Raw genomic sequence first — 25,909 nt, forward strand, 5'->3', positions numbered from 1 at the left:
GTGATAATGATCAACAGTTATTTAAAAATGCATATACAGGATTTTATTTGCAAAAACTGTGGTTTTATTTCTCATATTTTAGTTTGCATATTGTTGCCGTGTGTTGTCGTCTAATGGTTTTGAGTTTTGTTGGTGTTATTTTGCACGTAGTTGCTGAATTCAATGACAAACCTGGGCGTGTTTAAGATGCATGTGTTGGCTTGTAAAGGTTCAGAGTGACACTGTGGATCGTGGAGTGTTGCCCACACCGAGCGCCGATCACACATTACACCACTCGGTGCGTAGCTAGCCGGGTACTGAGATTGTGTCTGCTGAGATAAGTCCATTTATTTTTTAATTTCAGATTGGAAACACGCTGCTTTTAATGTTACATCACCTTGTGACAAACTTCATGAAACCTTTGCTTTTGTTTTTAAATCATGAAAAGCAGCTAAAGTTATTTGTTGCCACAGATGACCTGAGGGCTTTCTCCTACTGTTTTCAATGCAAGAGCCAGGTTGCTGCAGGAATACTAATATCTCCTAATAGTGTTAACGCTGAAGATACTTGACCCTCAGCTGCAGTGGACTCTCACCTCATGTTTTAAAGGTTTAACTGTGTGTGAAAACATGAAAGAAGGAGTCAGACGTGGCTGAGAAGGAGCACACAGCGCAGTGTTGCTTTATCTGATCGGTGTGAATTGTTTCATGGACGTGAACAGATTCCCACACGTTACAAAACATAACGTGAAGACTGAATATGAAAACAAAAGGCTTTCTCTGTGGTTACAGTGTCAGTGCATGTAAATTAAAACAATGCATCACTTCAGACTGGAGGACACGCAACGAAACACATAACACACGCACATGCACGCAGAGATCTGACTTGAACTTTGCAAGAATGCAAAACTGAGTGTAGGTCTTGAGGGAACAGGAAACGACTTCCCTCCTCCCCCTTCAATACCCCCCCCCCCTCTCCGTTCCTCCCTCCCCTCGCTTCCTCCCCCTCCCTCCTCCTCCTCCTCCTCCTCCTCCTCCAGCACCACGCTATAGCAGCGAACTAGGCAGGCCAACTTGCAGAGTGCAGCTCAGCCTCGACAGCGGCTGCTTCCCACTGGGGGTCTTCGGAGAGCATCGCACTCCCATGTGCGCTGCTGTGCCCGCTGGATGTTGAAATCGCGCCGTGCGCCTCGCCAGGAGCCACCATGTCCAACCCAACCCACGACCCGTTCTACTCGTCTCCGTTCGGACCCTTCTACAGGAGACACTCGCCCTACATGGTCCAGCCCGAGTATCGGATCTACGAGATGAACAAGCGGCTGCAGGCGCGCACGGAGGTGAGGAGATAACCGCCGCCGCACGGTCCCGTTTAGGTCGCGGTACCGGTTAGGAGGGTAGCGCGCTGTGGAGGTCCGGTGCGGGGAGGAGGGAAGGGATGTAGGAGCCGGTCAGAGAGAGCGGCTCGGGTCGGTATGAAGGTCCGTCAGTCAGGAGATGTGGATGTGATGCCAAAGTGCCAAACATTCCAGAGGTGAAAGTAAACAGGCTCCGGTGTGTAGAGACACATCCTCCTCTGAAGTGACCTGTTGTGTAGCGACGAGTCTGAAAATCCACGGGATTGAAGTGGGAAACAGGCGATTTGTGGAAGAGATGCGTTCACGTGGCCAATTAACTTGTTTGAAATTCACGACTTAAAATGTCACCTGCTCTGATTGGGAGCCGAGTGATGCACCTGAAGTGGGCATCGCTTGTTATTCTAAAAGTCCCCAATCAACTTAAACTACAGCGCAAACACGTGAAATAATCCGTTTACAGGTTTCAGTCAAGATTTTTAAGACTCATCACTTCACCAAAATTAAGATTGAGACTAATTTTTGCAGTGTGACATTTAAACGTCATGTTAGACCATGTATCACCCAGAGCTGAGGGTCGGATTGAAAGAAAAAAGGGCTGCAGAAAAGTGACTATTCAAGTTCAACCAGCTTGTAGGGACTGAGGCAAAGTAGCCTTTTCACGTGCATTTAATTCATTTGCATACATTTACATATCGCCTGCTTTTTTACATATTTGCATACTGTGTCTGGTCGGTTTAAAACTGCTACAGCTCAGACCGAAGGAGCCCAACAAGAATGTAGAGAGTTAGACCAGAGTGGTGAAGAGTTTCAGGTTTCACTGTTAAAGCAACATAATCTCTGATCTATGATTCATCACACTGTGTCTGGATGGAGTTTTGTCAATGAAAGTGACCCTGGCTGCACATTAAGATGATCATAGTATAATTTGCAGGAGGGGTGAATTAACTTCATGTCAGTTTTCCTGATGCCTCAATGAGTTGCGAGTGTGGCGTTCAGTGTCACTGTGTCTGAACCTTTGCTGATCCCACTGTGAATTATATGGCAAGCATCTGTTTTCAGCATCTGCTCTGTGATCACAAAATGTGTAAATCTGCAGATAAAAAGTTCATTCTACATGTCAAGTTGTGAAGCATCTGCAGGGGGAATAGACAGCATCCAAACTCAAAAACAAGCAGATTTTAGCAGCTTAACGGAGCACTTTTTTATAAATGATGCAACTGAGGATTGTTTTCCATTATCGATTAATCTGCCACGATTACATGATTAATCGTTAATTGTTAATCATAAACACAAGTTCCCAGAGTTCATGGTGATCTGTTAATATGTTTTGATTTGTTTTAACCAAAGATTCAGGTTACTATCAGAAGAATTAGAAAAACAGAAAATATTCATTTGAGAAACTGGAAACAGTGAATTTTGCCATTTTTACTTAAAAAAAAAAAAAAAATGCTTAAACGGTTCATTGATTATCAAAATAGTTGCTGATGAATTTTCAGCTCGAATAAATACCTAATATTTTAAATAATCGTACCTCTGGTTGCAGTTGGAGGCTTTTAGGAATTCCCACCGAGACATTAAGAATGGAGGAGATTTGGATGAATATGTCCATTAAATGATTTAATGAGAAATGTTTTGGAGTCATTTTGGAAATCAGATTTTGGTACAAGACTACCAGCTGAGTTACTGCAGCAGCTTGCAGAATGATGCTGACTTTCCTAAAGAGGAACTTGCAACTTTAAGCAGACCACAGCAATGTTGCTGAGATGCAACGGCCCAGTGTGATGCATTATTCATGCGGAGTGGTCCAAGCCCCAGTGGACCTCAACTCCCGTACCACACATACCCAGACACCAAGTGCAATCACTACACACGCACACACACACACACACACACACACACACACACACACACACACACATACACATGCAGCACACACATGCACAGGACCATGTGCACGTGTGTTAACCAAACCGGATGTGTATGCAGCACAAACAAACGCACCATTGATAACATACATGGATGAGGTTCACAAACACACATCACGCAGACACGCGTCAGTTTAAACCATTACCTTCATCTCCTCAGACTAAATTATATAATTGCATAATAATATAATTAGTTTTTGTTCCCGTTGGTGTTCGTATCTTCTTCATCCTCCTTCTCGGCTTTTTCTTTCTTTCTTCGGCGGCATGAGGAGTGTATAATATGTCGTCTCTTTAGCGATTTGGTTATTGTTTGATTAAAATGCAGCTGGTGAATATAATGAGGAAGAAGTAGTGTCTTATGGAGTGTAAATAAATGCCTCGAGTTTTACTATTTGTTTGCATCCAGATGCGCCATGCAGCTCAGTTCAGGCTTTTAACAAAATTATATAGCAATTATCCTCATGGATGCAAATCTGTGGCCATCACTTCACACAAACCTACTGCCTGTAAAAATAAAAAAAATACTGTGCAGCAAAGGAAGAAGATTGTAACAGAAAGACCTTCATATGTAAAGTCTCTTTCACCTTCACTGAGACAGACTTTCCTAATGAAGCAAACTCACTAGAGCTGTTTACTTCCTGTAAATCGAGCTTAGCCTTTGGTCCCTTAATGATGATGATGGTGGGGTCGTTCTCCTGCTCAGCCGCTGCTCCATCTCCTATAAGATGAGAGTGAAAGTCAGCTCATAGGTAGTTTCTTGAATATTTCATCAAGGTTTTGCTGACAGCAGGACGTGCAGATCCACATCCTTTTGTGTTTGTTAGCTTAATTTACTTCCTCGTTGTTTTGGGAGCACACAGATCCTAATGCTGTATGTATAAAATTATTTCCATCGGTTTCTAAATTTTACTTTTTTTCTGTCCTCATTAAAACCCGAAACGCAGAGAAGCACTCAAGTGGTAATTCTTCTCTTTGCAAAATACAGAAATGAACATAAAGCAATGCTATTACACCAAATAAGGAAATATTTGATGCTTTTATTGTTAAATGGGGTATGCATGAAAAGATATGATTATTTTGTTAGAAAATAGCGTACAGTACGTTACCCTGCACAGTGATGCTGCTTATGTTTGGGGTCAGTCAGACCCCAGAGAGGTTTAACTCTCTGTTACAGCACTTAATAACAGATGATGGACTTGTTTTGGATTCAGGAGGGATGGTGCTGCCTTTACATTACTATCAGCACCGGTCGCAGATATAGATCACATGAAGATCCATTGAATTTTCAGCCAAGGTCTCTGAGGTCCCACACAGAAGAAATGGGTCATTTTCTGTGTCAGCCTTCTGAAACATGTTCGAGAGCATGCTTATAAACAGTTCTCATTAAATTAGGAAATCGAGTGTCAAGATGATAAAACAACTTAAAGATCTCCAGGGTGGGAATCCCTTGACTTGTCCTCATGTCCTCGTGTTCTTTAAACATCCAGACGAAGACAGAAAGTGTGTCAAACAAATCCAGAGAACATACAATGCCACTGCTTCTGTTGGGTTTCAGGGTGAAGAGATGTATTAAAGCCATTATTTCTCTGGGTCCGTTGCTATATTTTGTTGATCCAGTCAGAAAGATTTCAAGCTTGCAAACAGCAAGTCTTGTCAGAATTACCACCCGAGCAAAGATGCTTAATATCGTGAAAGGACTGCCATTGTTGAGGATAAGAATAGCTCGGAGCGTACTTAACATCATGCTCGCTGGCAGGCCACCGAAGCAAAATGACTCACCATAGTTTGCATTCCCGTCTTTCTGAGTAGTTTTCTTTTTTTTTTTTTTTTTTTAACAGGGGAACTGACTAAGCCTCAGTATGACACCATCTTTGAGAAAAAGTGTTGAAGGAGTCGACTGAAGTCACCGCTCTGTTAGAAATTCTTCCATTTGTCTTATTCATGAGTGTGCTTTTGAATTTGCTTGGCTGGTGGTGCAACTGCCTCTCGCACTGGCAGGCACAGGACTCAAGGACTTGACACTTGGAGGAGACTTACTTACCCCGGAGGAAAGTGTAGTCCGTATGAGTGTAAGTGACGTCTATAGCGTAAGCTTGGTGCAGCTAATCCTCTGGGAGTGAAATAACAAGTTGTTAGAATTAGACAGAGACATGTTCTGTTTTTATTCAACATCTTGCGCGCACGGTTGTTGTATTGAGTGGAACTGTAAGTGGACAGGGTTCGCAGCATCTCTCGTCTCCTGAATCATTTTAAAAGCCAGAGAAATTAACTTTACCAGGAAAAAAAAAAACACCCTCAGATGCTTTTGTGCCATTATAGATGGTTAAGAGTGAATTTTCGTGATGTTCAGTGCATTAGAGAGGCTGTTTTGTAATGTTTTGTAATTTACTTTTGGCCGTAGACCTTCTCTCATCCATACGTCCGCTGCCAGCAACCCACAGAGTGAAAAACGTGAACGTGTAGGACAGAGCTGTGGCTGCGTCTGATGATTATTGTCATTATCGGTTTAACTGTTAATAACATCCTTGATTGATCAGTGAATCATGTGATCAATAAAGTCTCAGAAAACAATGGAAAAATGTCCATTTACAATCATATGAAAAGAGAAATGACATAAATGATCAGATTATTAATTTAGTAGCCAAATAATTTTCTGCAGACCGACTAATCGACTAAACGTTCAGCTCTACTGCAGTGATGATGATGATGATGATGATGATGATGATGATTAGTGCGTGACTAACACTCGTTTTTGTTAACGATTAATCTGCTGATTATTTTCCATCCTGAATCATTTAATCTGTAAAATGTTACAACAACAAAAAAGTGAAATACATACTGAATATTTCCACAATCACCACTTCCTGAAGTTCCCTTCGTGTTCCCGGTCTCGTCTTGTCTGACCAGCAGTCCGAAACGCATCAAGTCCTCGCTCAGCGGAGGTTGTTGCTGAAGAGAAACAACAACGATTCAGTTTTAAAAATAGTTGCCGATTTGTTCGGGTGGATTAATCACCTAATCCTCTCAGATCTACTATAGTGTAGGTGAAATCAGGACAAATTATTTTCATTATCAGTTAATCTGCCAGTTATTTTCTCAATGAATCAGTGACTCGATCGGCTCATGAACATATAAACATATAAAGTAGCAAATCCTCCGAATCGGGAAGAAATGACTTAATCAATGAATCGATTGTCGAAATAGCTGTGAAATCGTTTTCTCCTTTACTAAGGGTGTTTGGTTCTGCAGCTGATGATCTGTAGAGGGTTTTCTGGAATAATCGATGAATTGTACGGAGAGGTTACGATTTTTCCACAATCAAAATTTCCTAAAGTCCAAGTTTCCGTCTTTAAATCGCTTGTTTGTTTATTTTTTTGTCCGACCCAAAGAAATTGAGTTCAGAGTCACATGAAGTGAAGCATCAAAGTCTCACAGGTGAGAGGCGGCGTCACTTATCAAAGCAGTTTTCTGTCGATCCACTAATCAGTTAATGATGATATATGAGAAAATGAGTGAACTGCGATCTGAAACGTTAACGCCGATGACGTGTTGTGCAGATGGAAATATCTCACTATGATTTCGTGTTGCCTTCAATGGCAAAACAAATACTTTTATTTTTAGGTGAGACTCTCTTCTTTACTTTGAAGCTGTGATGCTGAGGGACTGGGGTTTTTTTTGTTGTTGTTGTTGTTGTTGTTGTTGTTCGCTCTCTGTAACAACCCTCTCACCTGCCATGCCCCCAGAAGCACACATGGAAATAAGGAGGAATAAAACCTAACGACACAACAAGTCCTGTGTGTTTGTCTGGGATCAGCGCTCACCTTTGAACTGATAACTGTGCAGCAGCTTAAACAGCCCTGCTCCTGTGATGACTCGGGGTCTGTTTCTATCCCAACCTTATTACCTGCTCCATTCATACTTATTACCTGCGTGGCTGTATTTCTGCACCGGGCTGACTGCTATCCCATTACCTTCATTTTACACAACGTGAACCCGCTGTGACCTGGCAATCTAAACAGGCTTTGATGTGGATTTGATGCTATGCATACGGTGTGACCACATTGTTTCTGTGCTGTCGCTCGGGGGGGCACTGGCCCCGGCGTACGGAGGCAGCTGCGATGATTTGTGGGGGAATTTGACACTTAAGCGCATGCAAATGAGGCGGCGGATTAACATTCAGAGGAGGAGCTTGGTCGACCTCAGCCGGTGTAAGGCCATTAGCATAGAAGACATTAATATTCAGCGGCAGAGAGCGGGGACACAGAATAACACTGTAAGTAAAACTACAACACAGAGGGTTGAAACAGAAGGAAAACAAAAGCATTTTAATGGAGGCACCATAATAATACCCACAGGGCTGCATTCAGGAAAACCTCTCCTCTGCTGCTGACAGTGGGTCTAATGGTCACACTCCTCCTCGGCGGATAGACATGCAGTCAGTAGCAGTGATTGACAGGCCATTCATTGGATTCTTGTGTCTATTGCACATAGTTAGTCTCATTCTCATTATTCAAATGGGCCCACAGACCTGACTCATTGGCTCGACTGTGCAACTGGAGGAACTGGAGTGTTCATTATGGCAAATTCCCTTGTTCCTGTCAGGGGCAAAGTGGATCTGTTCCCATCAGCACTACATGTCAGATTGACATGAATAGGCTTATGATGTAGAGGTCAAGTTGGCACTGAGCTGTAAGGTTCACAGAGAGGGATTAAAGATGAGCCACCAAAGCGCCAAGAACACACCAGGAGATTTCTTTTAGTTAGAGTCTGCGTTTAACTTCACAAGGCATGAAAAAAAAAAAAAAAGGCAAATAGTGAGTATTCTCGTCATCAATTAATCTGAAGATTATTTCTCAGTCGTTTGTTCGGCCTTTAAATGGTCAGAAAAATGGGATAAATGTCCACAGTTTTCTCCGAGAGCGAGTTGATTCAAATTGTTTGTTTTGTCAAAGTCAAACGGCGAAGATGAAGAAAAGCAGCAAATCTTTACATGTTTAAACAAGGGTTCATAAAAACTGTTGCCGACTAATCGACTAATCAACCGATCGCTTCGGCTCTGCGACACACCCGTCTTATAGCGAAGTGTCTCCGAGCCGCATTCAGTGTTCGAAATAAGAAAAGATTTCACATAAAAATGCACCTGTTTGTCGGCTGAAATCACAAAGTGTGTGTGCCGGAGAGGAGCGGCCCATCCCTCCCCGTTTTAATGATGTCGCTTTGTGTAGAGAGCGATTTCCAAACCGGAGCTGGAAAACATCAGCAGTTGATCGACAGAAAAAATAATTGGCAGCTGTTTTCATAATCAATTAATCGTTTAAGAGGAGTTGTGAGGAGTTGCTGCTTTTCTTTGCCTCGTGTGACAGTAAACTGAGTGTTTTTGTTTTGTTTTTTTCTGGGATCACTTTTTTCTTCAGAAAATGTGTTTAGAAAATTTAACTGTCTAACCTTACACAGACCAAACAAGTGATCAATTCATCAGGAAAATAACTGGCCGATTAATTGATAATCAAAATGAACATTAGTTGCAGCCCTAATTAAAATGTGTCCAAAACTCCTACTGGACAGACAAACATTATATGTAAGTGCTTCATAGCAGGGACAATTTTCTGTGTGTGTGTGTGTGTGTGTGTGTGTGTGTGTGTGTGTGTGTGAAACTGGCTGAGAGTAATTACCAGAAAGGTGTTGAACATCACGGTGCCCTTATCTGAACCATTACTGTTGGATTTATCTCCCATCAGGGAAAACAGGCCACTGTAGGAATCGTAGAAAAGGCTTCGAATGATGTCACAACTGAGGTGTAATCACTTTCTTTTTAATGAAGTAAACCGATCGAAAGGCTTTCAGATCAATTATTAGTAAATATGTTAAGCATATTGTAGGTGTGATCTTCTTGTAATGTCCTGGTTTAGATGCTGTTTTTGCAGTTAAGATCAGCCTGGAAATGTTTGCACGTAATTTGTTAATTAGTTAATATGAAAGATTTGATTTTATTTGAACACTGTCGATTAAATGATCAAATACGTTTGAAATTAAAGATCATTTTTCAGTCAGATAAACACTGGTTACATTTACTCTACCTTTCTGCTCCCTCCCACACATTACACAACAAAACAATGGAGAATAAGTCTTAAATAAGTCAACAACGTTTGGTATTTACTTGGCTCACCGAGTAAACAGCATTATTATTTATTTCTCTAGTCTCTAATATGTGTTGTTATTATGATTCACAGCCTTATTGACAATGAAGAGACATCTGCCTTTGTGGACTCGTAAAACATTGCTCGGAGCTCTTACATTAAAAACAAAAACATTTTATATTTTCATAATGCTGCCAGTCAGTGAAAGGACTGAATCACATTAGCTTCTGCTTCCCTTAGTTAACTCCCTGGCAACCTCCCCCGCGTTAAATTAAAGAATAATACCGCTAAAAGGTGAGCGGACAGGCTGATAGTTTTGAAAAGAAAAGGAAGAAGTAACCTTATCCGCAGAAAAGTCTGGTCATAGCTTTTTACCTGTTTATCATTTCGTGCCTTAGAAAGCTGCTCTTTGGTGTAAAACCAGTGAATAGAATCATGTATTTAACTCACTGTTTTTGTTTTGAGGGAAACTGAGTTTAGGAGAACTGCATGTGCACAAGTTAAGACACAACTGTGAAAATACTGACAGTCATTTATGTCTGTTTCTACAGACCACAGTGATGGATAATGAGAAAACTTTATTAACCTCCAGACGGGAAACTACTTTTGTCTTCCATGCTTAGTGATAGAGGTCATTCAGGTCACAGGAAACAACACAGGAAAAAAACATGCTGCCAATACAACCATAGTAACACCAACCAGTAACACCAATGTGTCAGTGTGAAATAGGTCGTGTGCAGCGATGAACCTACAGAGAATCTGAATCTGGATCTGCAGCTCCCCTCGGCTACACGAAGCCTTTGCCTGAACCACAACTTTACCGTTTAGGTTCGCTCTCACCGCTCTCGTGGTGTTGTTTTTCCAGCTGTGCACTACCTGCTCCGCACCTAACGGCACGGTCACAGTCAAAGCTGGTGAACGTTGTGGAGCATTTAGCAGCTAAAGTTCCAGAGAGCTAAAGCTAAAACAACTAAAACAAGCCCATTTAACTATTGTAAGAACAATGCATATGAAACCAATCTTGTCGAAAGCAGAACCAGCTATTCCGAAGTCTCACAGCCGTGGGAACCAAAGAAGCTGGAGCACGTCAGCATCTTTAATTGGTCACATGGCTTTTATTACACAACATAAAACAGGGCTCCTTCAAAAGAGTTTAAATTCTTGTTCAAGTGAATCATGATTCACACCTATAACAGAAACAACATTTAGTTATTTATTTATTTCAAATCTAATGTCTGTGCTACAAGCTTTGTCAAAAAGCTTTATAAGTTATAAAATATATGCAGGTTAAACTGGCGTAACTTTACATTATATATTTTTACATTATAGTAAATTATAGTATTTGTTTGTTCTTTATGTTGTTTTACATCCAGTAAATTACTTTTAAATTTAGATTATCCGTGGGATAATAGTTTTAAAATGAAATTTAAATGTACACATATAATAATTATATAATGAAAACATCAAAAAGATATCTGCACAGGTTTGGATATGATCTCTGTTTAGAGTCTCACTTTCACTGTGTTGGTCCAGTAATGTCGTACTGTACGTGAGATGCTCTGAGAGGATGTTCCCAGAAAATCATACGAAAAAAAAAAAAAAAAAAGGACCTCTGGTCAAACAATGAGCGTCAGTCACATCCAGCAGGATACTCGGACAATAGACCCACCTTTTTCCTGGCTCTTTCCCATGGTTCCTTCCAGGCTGCACTGTCGCTCAGATAACAGAGAAGACAGACGGGCCTGTAGTCCGTCTATGTCCTGTTGTTCTCTGCCCCCGGTGTGGTAACGGTGTCTGTCTCCAAACAGTGAGGTCACAGGTTGGATCCTTGCATCCTAACAACTTTGTCCGTGAGTGAGACACCGAACCCTGGCAACAGGAATGTTTGCACTATTTAAAACTAGTGATGTGTCCGTAGATATGAAACACAAGGCATAAAACTGCAGTTTATAACAGTAACTAGATTCCTGCATTTTACTGCAGCCTTGAATGGCAGAGCACTTTATTGTTGTCTTCTACTTCCAAGACCATTTCCAAGATTTTTTTTTTTGAAGGATTCTATGCTTTCCGGCCCTTTCTTGGCCATGATAAATCCATTTAGCTATTGTCAGCCATCCCTCATATTTTTTGGGACGTATCTTTGGTATTTTCTTTCTCCAATGTTTATAATCTGTTTTGGATCAGACAATAAACGAGACTAAGAATCTGTAACCATGCCAGTGTCTCTTTGAGGCTGTTTGGAGATAGAAGTGCTTTGAGCTAAAGGCTAACATCAGCATGCTAACATGCTCAAAGGAACAATGCTGACATGCTTACATTTAGCCAGTGTAATGTTTATCTATACCTTAGTTTAGCCTGTTAGCATGCTAACAGTTGCTAAATGGTAGCAAACAAAAAGCACCAGTGAGGATGAATGTCATTGTTTTGTGTACTGGATACACTGAAGTTTTGATCTGATGTTCAGGGATCATCAGAGTTATTACAATTCATCCTGAAAGGGACATGAATATCTTTATTAAATTTCATGGCAGTCCATCCCATAGCTGTCCAGACGTTTTGCACAAGACCTCAATGGTGTCATGAATGTTTATGCAGAATTTCACGTTCAGATATTTCATTCTGGACCAACCAAGACACAGACATTAACATCCACTGAGGCTAAAACCTTAAGTGAAGACAAACAACAAAAAGATGTTTGAGTGTAGAAAGCAGTGTAACCTTTGCTGTACACATAACAGAAAAAATATTTTAGCCTATAATATTTCATCATTGAGCAGAAAAAAAAGAAGTTCAGCACTAGATACAGTGAATGGTGAAGAGACGTACCGAACCTCAGGTTAGTTACAGCAGGAGCCAGCTTCTTCTCTGTGCAGGTTTCTGGCTGTTTCGTCATTTTAGTGATCAGCTGTTTGACTACGATGTAGTTTACTGTTTTTCCTGTGAGATTAGCTTAAATGAACAGTTCTGAATAAGCAGGGAGTGGAGTGCATATTTATCTTTAATGTAGATTTAGTCAGAAAACAGTTTCTGAGCAGTCATGCTCTTTGGTATATATGTTAGAATATCCTCCAGGCATGAATGTGAGCTGACAATGCTTTAGTTGGTCACAAGCTCTTTTCAGAAACATCCTACATGAAGCCAAGCATCCGCCCTGCTTAAGTGTCAATGAGCAAAACAGTGAATACATACCAGCTCCGTGAGGGCTGTTTTATAGCTGGCTCTGACCTCCACCATTCTAATACTGGCACAGAGAAGATGTGGGTTTATAGTGGTTATTACAAATCATTCCCTCATTCATAGAACATCACACTAATGCTAATTCACTGGCTTCACACTCACTGCCACTCTTGCCTGATGTACAGTATGACACGAGCTCAGTCTCGCACATAAATTTAGCTCTTTAGCCAGTAAATAGCACAGTAAGGAACAATTTTTCAGCGCTGCAGAAAGTCTTAATTTAAATGTGTTTGTTTTAGTTTAGGTCACGTCATTTTTGCCCACAATTTTCATATTGTTAAATATTTTAACAAGTAAAATGCAGCGGTTATAGAAATCTGAAGACCATCAGAAGATTGTAAAAGGTTATCAGATGAGTCCAAAACATAATTGAATACATGAGTCACGTGCACTACCTCAGTCAACGAGCAACAGGTGAGGACGTGTTTAAAGCGAGGAGCCAACGCGGTGACGTTACAACGGAACGCCTTCGGTTAAACTGAACAACACTATCAGCGGATTTGATGAAATCCAGTATTGATTGAGCTTCTTGTTAAGCTGTGGGAGGAAGTGTGCCATGTGCTTATTGTTTATTGGTCTAATTAGCTCAGCGGAGGGGAATACAGGCCACACTGGTGGAATAGTGTTACTGTGTCCAAGTGAGAACCTCTATCCTCAGTTTCCTGTTGATGGTAATTTCTCATGGGTGCGGTAAATAATTGTATTTCCCTGCTTTGTCATTCATGCATTTTGTTGTGGTTTTAGTATTTTCCACCTTATTGATATTTGTTGACACTTAACATGATGCCCTGCTCTTGTGTCTTCCATGTTAATATTGACTTAATTCTGTTTGTTTCTATTGACCTGAGACACGTTTTAGGCAGTTAGGGTGTTTACTGAACCTGTGCTCAGTTTTTTCTTATTATTAATAGATGTAGATATCTAAGCTCCAGGTGTGGGGCTGCAGCCAGTGATCATGCAGTCTTTTTTTTATTTGATCATTTGTTTAATCATTTAATGTAAAAGAAATGTCAGCACAAGTTTTCCAGATCCCAAGGTGACATCTTCTAACAGCCTGTTCTGGCTGATCAACAGTCCTAAACCAAAGATATTCAATTTTTTATTACATAAAACTGAGAAACGCAGCAAATCCTCTCATATTATGGGTCAGAATCACAGACGAATCTGATTGGTCACAAGATGATAAACAAGTTAGAAGAAAAAGGAATTTAATGTTTGCTATCTTGTAAAATATTGAATAGTTTTGTCTTAAACTCTTTTCTGAAAGTTAAAAAAACAAAACAATCAGTCAGTTTAAAGTGCTCACATCTCACAGAAACAGGCTTTGTAACTCTACTTTGAAACTTGGACCAGTGAATGTTTGGCAGGGCGCTCGATAAATTACTTAATTTATCACGAGCTATAAAAATAGTCGTCGATTCATTTTCTGTTGATTATTATGTTGAATTATTTGAGTCTCACTTGTCGGTCAGTCAGTGTGTATCTTGATCAAGGGCACTTCAGCAGGACAATGATATTATTGCTGCTGCGGTGATCAGTCACTGTTGAATGCGCTCTGCAGTCAGTGGCGCAGCTTCTCGTCACGCATGTTTGCTGCATTAAAACAGCAGACGAACGACTCCTGTGTATTAACCTTGACCCCAAATCTATACAGTAACACAAACTGTGGTCTCTGTCTGCTGCTTGGACACCAAAAGAAACAGAGGGAGAGAAAATGGGAACAGTGCCTAAGTAAACTGGCAGACATGTAATCTAATGTGGGAACTTCTTCACTGACTTCATTTATAGGGAGAAAGTTCATTCCTGGTGAATGTGAGGTGACTGCTGAAGGGCAATGACTTTTTTTTTTTCTTTTCCTCCCGCTGCATTCATTTCTCTTCATTTGCATAATGCTTGGCTGGTGGATGTAAGGTGGCCAAATACAGCAACATGTTCAAGTTTGCATTATATAAAAACACTTAAGACCCAGGGGGATGAAGCTGCGCTTGGTATCAGACATTAGTGTGCACTGACTCTGACATGATTAAAGTGGTGTTGTCTATGTAGTCTAAAGGAGTGGTTCTTGTACTTTGTCATCCTAAGGACCCTTTAATAGATACAGTACCCGTGTGGTAAGGTTTGGTTCCCTGCAAACACCTTTTCCTAGGTATTTATTTTGCACAGATTTCATCCTGTGGTGATGGAAAAAACCTTGAAACATGCCAGCGAAGTCAGTTTCATGTTGTGGTCTTTTATGGGACCGACATTAAGTTTAGCGCTGTAAGAATTATTTTTAATTATCGCTTTAGCTTGTGATTGTTTTTTTTAGTAACTAATTATTTGTTTGATCTGTTAATGTCCAATAATTTTGAAAAAACGCCCCTCAAAACTCAACAAACATCATAACATCAACACTTAACATCATAAAAGTCCAAAGTCCAAATTAGTAGCAAATCCTCACATTTCAAAAAGCTGAATCCAGGAATTGACATTTTTTTGATTGTTAAATAACTTATATGATTGATAATCAAAATTGCTGTTAGATGAATTATCTGTCGATCAACCAATTGATAAAACAACTTATTGATTCAGAATCAGTCTAATTAATTGAATATCAAAAAATGTAATATTAATTTGTAAAAATTCGATTTCTTTAGATTTTCTCTAAGAATGTGACATCAAATGCATTTGTTGGAGAGTGTGTCCTCCAGTCAAGTTGCTGCCACAGAACTGCTTTTATTTCACATCTAATGGAAATGTTTTATCCATCAGTGTCCTTCACTGTACAATCAAACATAATCCGCCTTGCCAAAGATCTCTCCCAAACATGTAGACAGTCTTTGCTTCTGTTAAGTTGTTATGCTCCCCAATAACCTGAAGCTGTTTGAATCTTTGACAACAGTAAAACTTCCTTGGCCCACCAGTCAGTCGGGCTACATGCTATTCAGGAGCTGAATGGGGTTTCAGACATTGGTAATTCTCCAAGGTCAGGCCCCAGACACGCCTACACTCTTGGAGGCTTTTCTCCCACAAGAGGCTGGAAGCAACGGCGAAGAAATACAGGCTAACAAAAGCTTGCTGGGAAAATGGTTCATGTTAAACATAGAGACATTAGTGGTTTATGGACTGTTAGAAAGATGGGGCTAGGGAGAGAAAGCTGTGGTCTTCTTTTATGTGGCTGTGTTGTGTGTGAATGCACACAATTTCTAAACAGTGAATAAAGATGGCTGCACTCCACATAAAGCATGAGTATTTGAGTATATTTGTGTTTACATGCAGTACACAGCGGTCTTTTGTGTGCTTTTATACACAGTAAAACTTCTCTTTGTGTTTCTGTTCCCACACTGTGTCATCTAACTATCCATCCTGTATGGACATTTCTATATGCAAGGACTTAACCCTGAGCTCTGTTGCTATTTACTGAGGATCCTCCCTATGCTGTCCCTCCAATCCTCTGGATTTCCTGTAAATCCCTGGGGCCTGGCCAGCGCTGGTGATTTGTGGTTGGCTAGTGGGCAATTGACACATTGATAAATCCCCCTCAGATGGGGTGCGATCCGTTTGAATCAATAGAGCCTTATCGGCTGACGGCCGTCACGGCTGCGACCATGTCGGTTCACCTCGGGTCCCTCAGAGTTGGCCTGATTTGTAGCATTTGACAACAAACATCGTCACGCCACGTGATTCGTCAGAGAGTCCGCGGGCGTAATTGAAGGCAGGACGCTGTCTGTCAGTGAGCAGCAGCAGAGAGGATAGAGGAGACAGGCGGAGAGAGGGAGGTGGATGTGAGGAGAGACAGGCGGAGATAAAACAAAGAAAGGATATTGGAAGACGGGCCAGTGGAGGCTTCTTTTTTTCATAGTAAATATATGTCATTTACAATTTTATAACCTGCTACCAATGACAGAAATAAAGTAAAGCTCTGAACATTTTCTGCTGTAGTTGAGGGATTGAAATTGAAGGCAACATTCATAGCACCATGAGCCTCCAGTGTAGGGGGTTCAGCTCCAGCCAGAGGATTCATATGGCTTGTATCCACTGGCCAGGCTTTAGCTGTTCTGCAGCCCGCCTGGCTCTGATCCAGCTTCTCCTCTGTCTTTAGATCCGGGCCAAACCTGGCCTGTCCATGGCTCAACCAGCCACGTTTCACAACTTGGCGAGGCGCTTCCCAAAAGCTCCAGTTTGGAGGATTAATGGTTACTGACTCTAAATGGAACTTTCCCTGGTTATAATGGAAAAGTTTTGAGCAACATTTCGCTTTATTAGGTAGCGCTTCTAAATGTGTATTAAATTTACAAAATAAGTGATTTGGAGAAGTGCAATGAAACTGCCAAGTGCTGTTTGTTTTATTGTTGTGAATGCTGAAACTAAATGCTGTTCATGTCGCATGAAATGTGCTTGTTATTTTCAGATTCCTCTGTTGTCTGGGTGGGAGGCTTTTCAACAGAGACAGAAACTAAACCATATCATCTATGGTTGAACCCTGCTGGGCTGAGCAGAGCTAATGGAGACAAGACAATAGACACACCGCTGTCAGCTCTGCTCTTTGTGAAATACTCTTTATTGTTTTGGTTGGATTTAGGCCTGAGCCAAATATCAGTAGAATACCAAAATTAACTACATTGAGTTAGAGCAGAAATATTATTTTGTAAAATTGCTTAGTTTAAGGAAAATGGTTGAACACGAGGTGGGAAGGGCACAGAGAGAAATAATTTGAAAGTAATAGTAAAGGTGAGTATAGCAAAGATGCCATAGTGCAAAGCAGAAGTGAAGTCAGTGCGAGTGAAACACTGTTTAAATCAGAATGAGGGGGAGGTTAACTAACCCTCTCCTGTAAAAGTGAATAAGGGGGATTTTAAAGAAGACAGTATTCTGTAAAACAGAGAAGTGGGGGCTTAAGTAAAACACTTTTGATTAAAACAGTAAGAGGAAGCTTAATGAATACCGGAGTCTATAAAACAGAGTGATGGGAGCCCTCAGGATGACAGCACTCGAAAAATTTATCTCCAGCACTAAATCCAGGCAGTTTGTGTCAAAACGGGGATCACGCTTATTCATGAAATCCTCCAACTTGTTTTAGCAGCAGGGAAAGTTCAACAGAGTCGTTCAGGTGAAATACTGTTCTGTGTTTGGCACTACAAAACGTGAAGCTGCTGAAATTAAAGGATAAGGCTGGCGATATTTTGTGTTTTGTCATTGGCAACGAATCCCATGAAACCAGAATCAATAACTAACTAGTATTGCCTGTGTGGTCATAGCCTGATAAATCTTATTCTTCTTTGCCATAGACAAGTAAAAGTAGAAATACGGATCTATACAAATACTCACTTAAGTAGAGGTGCAAAAAGCAAAATGTAATGTAGGTTTCAAAGAAGAGTCCTCATGAGTCAGTGGCTCTTCTCAGAGTGTAATTTTATAATTTTGTATTATTAATACTGATGCATTGCTGTATAAACCGCATTTTAATACTGGAGTTGGAGCTAATTTTAACTATTTAAGTACAGTACCTATTTAAAATGTACTTCCTTTCAGCCACTGGCCACAGTAACAAAATGGTTTCTCCAGTTTCTCCATAATTTGATTAATCAAAAATTTGTTAGGAATTTGCACCACTGTAGTAGAATATCAACACTGACTGGTCCTCCCAAAATTTTAAAACCCTAATGGTCATTTTGGTGAACGTCTGATATTCGGAGCTTTTATTTTGAAGGTGTAATGACGGAAGGAAGTGTAAACGCGCAGGTAAACAGCGGGAGGCAGTGAAGATAAATATCGGGTTTTTTATTTTTAAAATGTCGTATTTGGGATTTGTTTGGCACCTGGTTGTTAAAAGCACAAGGTTAGTCGGTATTTCCTCATATAATGTGTTCGATATTTTATGATGTTAAGACGTTTTACGTAGTTTTAATATGTTTGAAAGTGAGTGTTTGTAAGCTAGCAAGGTGGCTGTGTTAGCTTAATGCACCGATGCACAGATGACGTTTCTGTGATGAAACTGGCTTTGCTAATGATGCAGTGCTTTAATTTAATTTAATTAACAGTAGTTGTAGAATATACATTGTGTGGGGTTTCTTTTCGTAGGTAAAATATCACAAATTTTACTGTTTCATTTTGAGGTAAATATGCTGGTGGTACAATTTGTGACTGCAGTATAAATAGCAATAGAGCTGATTAATCGATAAGCTAACTGACAAAATTCAACAGCTAATTTCTTAATAATCGATTTATCATTAAAGTCACTTTTATAGCAAAAACACAAAACATCTCCTGCTTCAAATACACAATTTGCTGCTTTCCCTCCTTGTTTTATATGATTTTAATTTTAATATCAACAAAGTTTTGGAGTCTAGACTTGACAAAACCAGACATTTGAAGATGTCACCACCAGCCCAGGGTAACTGATATTTTTCACAATTTTCTAACTTGTAATAGATCAAACCATTAATTGGTTAGTCAAGATAATAATCAACATTTAAAATAATTGTAAGTTGTAGCCCTAAGTGGTAATTTCTTATCAGTCTGAGGTTTATGAAACAAATCTTAGAGATTGTGGTCGAATAATTCTTGAAGCTTGTGACAGCCTTACAATCTTCAAGAATTTAAAAAAAATCAAGAATCTTTAGTCCTCATGTGCACTGTTCCACATACAGCACTAAATGTGTTTTAACACATGACCGGATATCCATAACAAATACATTATTTACTTCTGTGTGAGTGAAGTTTTCTTAAAACTACAGTGCTCAGCTGTTTTTTAACACCAAAAAATTAAACCATAATGAGCGACTGAATGAAGTATTTATATCTTCAGTAGGAGCAAACAAGCGGACAGACAGGATAGAGAAGTTAGAAACAAATAAGAGATGTACTAACACATTGCCATCCTCATGCTGCCTTCACGTCATATCAGGGTTGTCGTAATGATCAGTTTATGAACAATGAACATGGTAATAAGAAGCAGATTTCGTGTATATAGAGCTGAGTTGTTTGTGTATAGAATTATTTTTTTGATCCATCTTAACTTGTTCTGGATAACATAAACACTCTCAAGTCTTAAACATGGAAATATTTCCCGTCTCATCCCATGTCATGTGAATTTGCCGTTATCCTTTACAGCTACACAGATCCTATAGTGTTTATTTGTCATGTGGATTATTTTAATTTTCTGTAAATCTACCAGTTACTTCCTCAATTAATTGTTTGGAGTATAAAGTGTAAGAAAATAGTGAAAAAAAGGAGAAGAAAAGCATCAAATCTAACTTGAGAAGCTGGATCCTGTGAATCTTTGGCAGTTCATTTTTTGTCGATCAACTAATCGATAACTCGACTAATCATTGCAGCTCTCTTTGTCACAAGAACTGTTTTGATCTCTGAATCATGTAATTTTTTTGGTTAATCAAAAATAGCTTTAGTATAGAAATTGTGTAGAGCAGGTCACACAGTAAGATTGTTGGGAGCTGCTGTGTGTGTGTGTGTGTGTGTGTGTGTGTGTGTGTGTGTGTGTGTGTGTGTGTGTGTGTGTGTGTGTGTGTGTGTGGAGAGTGTCTTGTTCACCCTTCACTTGACTGTCAATCCCCAGAGTCCCCGCCCCTGAATAGTACTGGATTATGGCTTGAACTGAATCTGAATGCTGAGTAGCACCAAAGTCTCTCTCTCTCTCTCTCTCTCTCTCTCTCTCTCTCTCTCTCTCTCTGTTTTGTCCTGGTGTGTCACTCCACTCCGTCTTTCTGAAATAGATGTATTCACATGAAACAGACACCACACACATGCTGGCTGTTCACACCTGCTGATTCTCACAGTATGACACAGTCAGTCAAACACACACACACACACATACACTCACGACACGCTAGCTTATGCAGTTCATTCCCAGTGGACATCTGGTCAGTAGTGTGTGTTTGACTGTCATATTTCCGTTTCAAATAAAGATTTTCAGGCAAAGATTGTTTTGTTTCCATGCTATACACACACGTGTGTACACTTCCAGCCAACACCACATATCCCAGAGGTGCACACATGCACAGAGGGTTCCCTGCATGTATTCATATATAAATGTATTTTACGGTGAGTCTGAGTGATGCATTTAACCACTGTTTTGGCATTTAAACTTACAAAATAGAATGACCAACCTAATGGGCGCGCTTTAATTACAGGTCAATGTTTCTATGCCAGACATGATGTTTCTGACACAGTCGGTCCAGTTTTTGATGAAACTTGCAGCATTGGTGTGATTGGCTCAGTGTTGAGGTGCTGAACATTTGCTTTAAGAAAAAAAAAGGCTAAATTCAGGTATACAAAGAGCATACATGCTGTTTCACTGCTTTAGTTTTTATAAAACTTTAATTAAAATTTTGCTTACCAGTTTTAATTAAATGACAACAATTTTGACAATCAATTATTTAAGCAATAAGGCCAAACATTTGCTGCCTCCATCTTCTTAATTGTGAGGACTTGCTGCTTCTCTGTTTTACATCATTGTAAATTTACTGTTGTCCACTACAGTAATACATTTGGACTGTTGGTCAGACAAAGCAAGCAATTTGTAGATGTCATCTTGGGCTCTGAGAAATTGTGATTGTCAATCAAAAAGATAATCAAGCATAGGATTGCAAATAACCTTTGTTTTCTCGTTATCAGTTAATTATTTTCTCAATAAATCAATTAATCATTCTGTCCATAAAATGTAAGAAAATAATGATAAAGTCCAGCCCCAGTTTCTCAGAGTCCAAGCTCACGTCTTCAGATGTTTTGTTTTGTCTGACTAACAGTTCAAACCCCAAAATATTCAATTTATATTTATGAAACAAACTGATAAAAACAGGAAATCTTTATATTTTAGAGGCTGAAAACAGTCATTTTTTTGGTTGCTTGAAAAATGACTTCACATATCAACATTTTGACAATTAGCTTAATCAATTAATCAACTAATAATTACAGCTCTAATTAAGAGATTACTTAATTATGACAATACTCATTAGTTGCAGCTTGTCTTGGAACAAGGATGTATCTTATAACAGTTTACAATATCATCTGTGGGGGGCAGATTTTTATTTATTTGAACAAAATGGATGCTCGTATTTTTGAGAAAAATACTGAATGATTTAAAATATAAATTTCATGTTTTCCAACAGAGATTGCAGCCAGTAGCATAAAATCAGATTCTTGTTGGTAGAGTTTTGGAAAAATGTGAACTTAACAATTCAACCTCACTTGATCTTTCCAACAGCAACAAACCTCAGTCCTCTAAAATGTCTTTAAAAGGTACAAAAGTAAAAGTCTGGGTTCAGTCTGTAGTCCACAGTTCAGCTGATGGGTGGCCGGTCAAAAGACCCCATCACTAACTCATGATTACCTATTGATTGACCAGCTGGGTGAAGGACCAGGTTCACCACATCTTTTCCTCCTTGCATCAGACTCATTGTGTTGGAGACACATTGACCTGCGGGGCGCCCCAGTCGCTGCTTATTGTGCTTGACACTGCTCGATGGTGACAACGCTAATTGTCAACATCTGGGAAGTGCTTGCCATCCCTCAGCCCAGCACAGAATGAAACGTGGTGATATGTCATAACGTGTCAGAGGAAATTAGCATCAGTTGAACGTTGTTAGGTGGAGGGGGGAGGGCAAGGAGAGGGCAGGGGGAGAAGGCCAACATTATCAGGGGTTTTAGTGAGGTGGGGGAAGAGGGTGAACGCCTGTTAGAGGAATCATTTCAGGGCAAAGACATTTACATGAATGTGTTTCCTCACAGAGTTCTTACTATAACTACTGTTAATGGAGCTTTTATTAATGGCCTACTGCTAGTATAGCAATTAGTGCTACTACTGCTAATGATAATAGTATAACGATAAATGACAATTAATTATTACTCTTGTTAATACCACTACTACTATTACCTCTGGATTGTTATTCTTACCGCTTATATTTTAGCTGCTACTAATAGCCTACTGCTAGTTAGAATTAAAATTTATACTACTATTACTAATTTTACTAATACATAAACTACTACATCTATGGTCAATGCAACCACATCTGGTAATACTATTATATTAAAGCTACAGATAATGCTGTTACCTTTACTGCTGCTAATGCAGTTAGTAAAACAACTGGTACAATCGGTATTGCTGTGACTTACACTACAATTACTATTCATACTGCTACTCCTAATGATACTGTAATAATTAGGCTACAACCACTACTACAGTTTAATTTAAAATAATTACTTTAATGTGTTCATTGATACTTGAAAGAAAATGAGTACAACTGCAAATAATAGTAATAGTGATAATGATGATGATGATAATAGCACGGTTAAAGGTACAAGCCAAAGGTATCCTCACCTGCTGTGAAAAGTAGAAGCAGCAGTGAATTGTAAAGCTGTCGGACCTCAGCTTGTGTTTCAGACTTGTAGGAGCCTCAGGCAAGGCTCTCCCAAAGTCTGAGCTTAAGAAAAGTAAAGGGTGTTACCAGGCTTTGGCTTTACATCGACCCGTATTGGAAGCTTTTAGGCCAGCAGCCAGCCTCCTCTCTGAGATCACTTTTTAAAAGCTGATTTATACTCATTTTCATATGCTCGTTATTTATTTTTGTAGCTGTTAGCCCTTTGTTCGTATCCTTCCACTCTGTGATGTCTTTTTATGGCCCTGTCCTAATTTGTTTTAAACGTATAATGCATTGGACTGTTTCACTGTTCATACTTGATCGTTGAAGCACTTTGTGAACTCAAATGTAAACACTGTGATTTAAATAAAGCTCATGAAATTCATTTTAATGAAAAGGAACAAACAAACCAATCTACAATAAAGGGAATACTTGCCCTGCACTGCTGACTTCATATATCAAAAAACAATGTTCTTTTTTATCTCGTCTCATACAAAAGCCTGCATAGCCACAATATCTTTGTCTTATCACAATGGATCAGTATTGAATTTATGTTAAAAAAAAAAAAAAATCCAACAACACAAGAGCATCAACCTGGATAAAGGAAATTCACTGGGTTATTAAATAATAGAAGAAAATGAGGAGTTTCATATCTAACTGAAACGACCCATGGTCCTTTCAGAGACCTGGATGGTAACTGAAGTGACATGCTTTTACACAGTGCATATTTTAGAGATGCTGATGAACTGAAGTCAGTTATTCTTTTCAAAAGATGACAAATAGAAGTGTTTCATAAAGAGCAAGTCCTGCTTCTGTGTACCTGTATTGATGACCTGATTCTATTTGTCCCCACACAGGAAAGCGACAGTTTGTGGTGGGACGCCTTCGCTACAGAGTTTTTTGAGGAGGACGCCACTCTGACGCTCTCCTTCTGCCTCGAAGATGGACCAAAGAGATACAGTAAGTCTCCTCTTGAAATCATTTTGGCCGTATTACTTACGTGTTTGAAACCCATTTGTGTGGTTTAAATAACTTATTCTTTAGGTGAGTTTAATTATGAATCAACAGATTGTTATATTTTATGCAAATACTTACCGCACACCTGCTGTCATACATTCAGGCGTGCAGGATTTTTTTCAGCTGTTGGCTGTGTCTGAAATCCCTCCCTCATTCACTCAGTTCTCCCTCCCTCTGTAGAAGACACTCAGTAGTTTACTTTATAGCATTTTATTGTTGGTTTGCCAGCAGAAAGTATAGCACTCGTACATGCCAAACTTTTTTCGTTCCATTGTGGGAATTTTTGTGGGCACTATATGGTGCATGAATGTCACACTAAAAATTTAGACGCTCCAATAAAATATCAGAGGATAAATATTGTGCCCTATATAGTAAATGGGGAGTGCTTTTAGTCACAGCCATTGAATTCATAAGAAACACGTGTGCTTCTCCTCCCTCCTGAGTCGTTGGGTGCTCTGCTTCCAGAAACAGCAATGCCTGTGTTACTCAAAAAAAGACGGGTGATTCTTTGCTCTTTGTGCCTCCTGAATGTGGCATTTTGTTTTGGAAAACATGAATGTTTGCCACTAATTGTAATTTAAAAAAAAACATTTTGTATAAAATTCTGTTGTTCCAGTTTAATTTTTCTTGGAATGGGCTCAAATCAGGAGCCTGTTGATAACATGTTTCTGAGAAAAAGAGTCTGTCAAAGAGTTTATCAGTGGCTATGAAGGACAAACCAACATAATGTTCTCAGATACCTCACTCTGTGTTGTTGAGTTATTTGGTATTTCCACTTTGCTTCAACCTGCTATTTCTACTCTAACTTATTGATTACCCACAATTTCCAAAATGCCTTTTAACACCTCTTAGAATCAAATGTGTGGACTTTTCCAGTAAGGATTGAGACAAACATGTCTGCATTGTACTCTACCGAGTCTCTGTCAGTGAGAAAACTGGTATCTCTCTCTCTTCTAACAATAGTTTTATCTGTGTTTGTAATTGTGGAACATTAGTGCAACATCACACGTAACTCCTGGTGACCTCCTAATGAAAATCTCATCACAGATCTACTGTGGCTTTCTAAATAGAGCTGTAAATGTAAACAACAGTCTTGAAAATAGGTAAGTTAGTGGGTATATATGTATTTAGACACTTCACAAAGCACTGCTTTAGTGAAAGGTCATAATAGTGACAGTGTGTTGGTGTCTTAGCACTTTTTACCTAGAAGAATGCAGAACTATCTGATGCTATACCTGTATTTTCTGCATTTTCTGCATTCTGCCGAGTGCCACTGTTGGTGACTGACAATTTGAGCATTTCAAAGCTCAGATGGACTTGAATGTCTCCTCGTAGCATCATCAGAAAAAAGATGAGCGGGCACCTTACAATATAGGTTCTTAGGTTAAAAAGTCAAATGTATATCACTGTTTACATAAAGATGCAAGGAACCTTTCCATAACAAAACATCCAGTCACCAAGCTTGAAATTCAGTCTTGTGCAATACTAACAGCAAGTTAAAGCTAAAGATTTGTACTTCATAGAAACATAATAAAACATTTAGCAGCTTTCATCAGTTCACTTTAAATCAAAATCTGTATTTGTGTCATTTCAGATACATTTGGCAAATATATAGTGTTTCGTTCCCAACTACAATAACAAAAAACTTTCTATGCCTCTGAGTGGTTTGTTTGTCAATATAACTGAAAAAACCTCTTTAAAATAGGAAATAACAGTGAAGGGAAATAATTTTGGAGGCACTTCACAATTCAATACAATACTACAGTTGTTGGCATACTCTATGGATGCTCTTTGAGGTAATTCCATATTAGTGTTGGAAAGCAAATCATGTTAGCTTTTAAAGAATATTATTATTCTTCACTTTTTTGCTGAGAGTTAGGTAAGAAAATTAATACCACTCTCATG

The 25,909-nt window shown here is 39.4% G+C and overlaps 1 protein-coding gene across 5 annotated transcripts in view; it reads left to right on the forward strand.

Moving 5' to 3' along the window:
- The first annotated feature begins 1,027 nt into the window (after window positions 1-1,027).
- ldb2a (LIM domain binding 2a) overlaps window positions 1,028-25,909 on the forward strand; it is a 90,864-nt gene continuing 65,982 nt past the window's right edge. For 4 of the 5 annotated variants that reach the window (XM_056382993.1, XM_056382994.1, XM_056382990.1 and 1 more), the window contains exons 1-2: window positions 1,028-1,315; window positions 23,845-23,947. In XM_056382993.1, the coding sequence (XP_056238968.1) occupies window positions 1,184-1,315; window positions 23,845-23,947 (235 nt within the window). In that variant the 5' untranslated portion in view covers window positions 1,028-1,183. The remainder of the gene's footprint in view (window positions 1,316-23,844; window positions 23,948-25,909) is intronic. The other variant, XM_056382991.1, reaches the window with a different exon arrangement.

This window comes from Seriola aureovittata, chromosome 8 (assembly GCF_021018895.1).
Source record: "Seriola aureovittata isolate HTS-2021-v1 ecotype China chromosome 8, ASM2101889v1, whole genome shotgun sequence".
NCBI lineage: Eukaryota > Metazoa > Chordata > Actinopteri > Carangiformes > Carangidae > Seriola > Seriola aureovittata.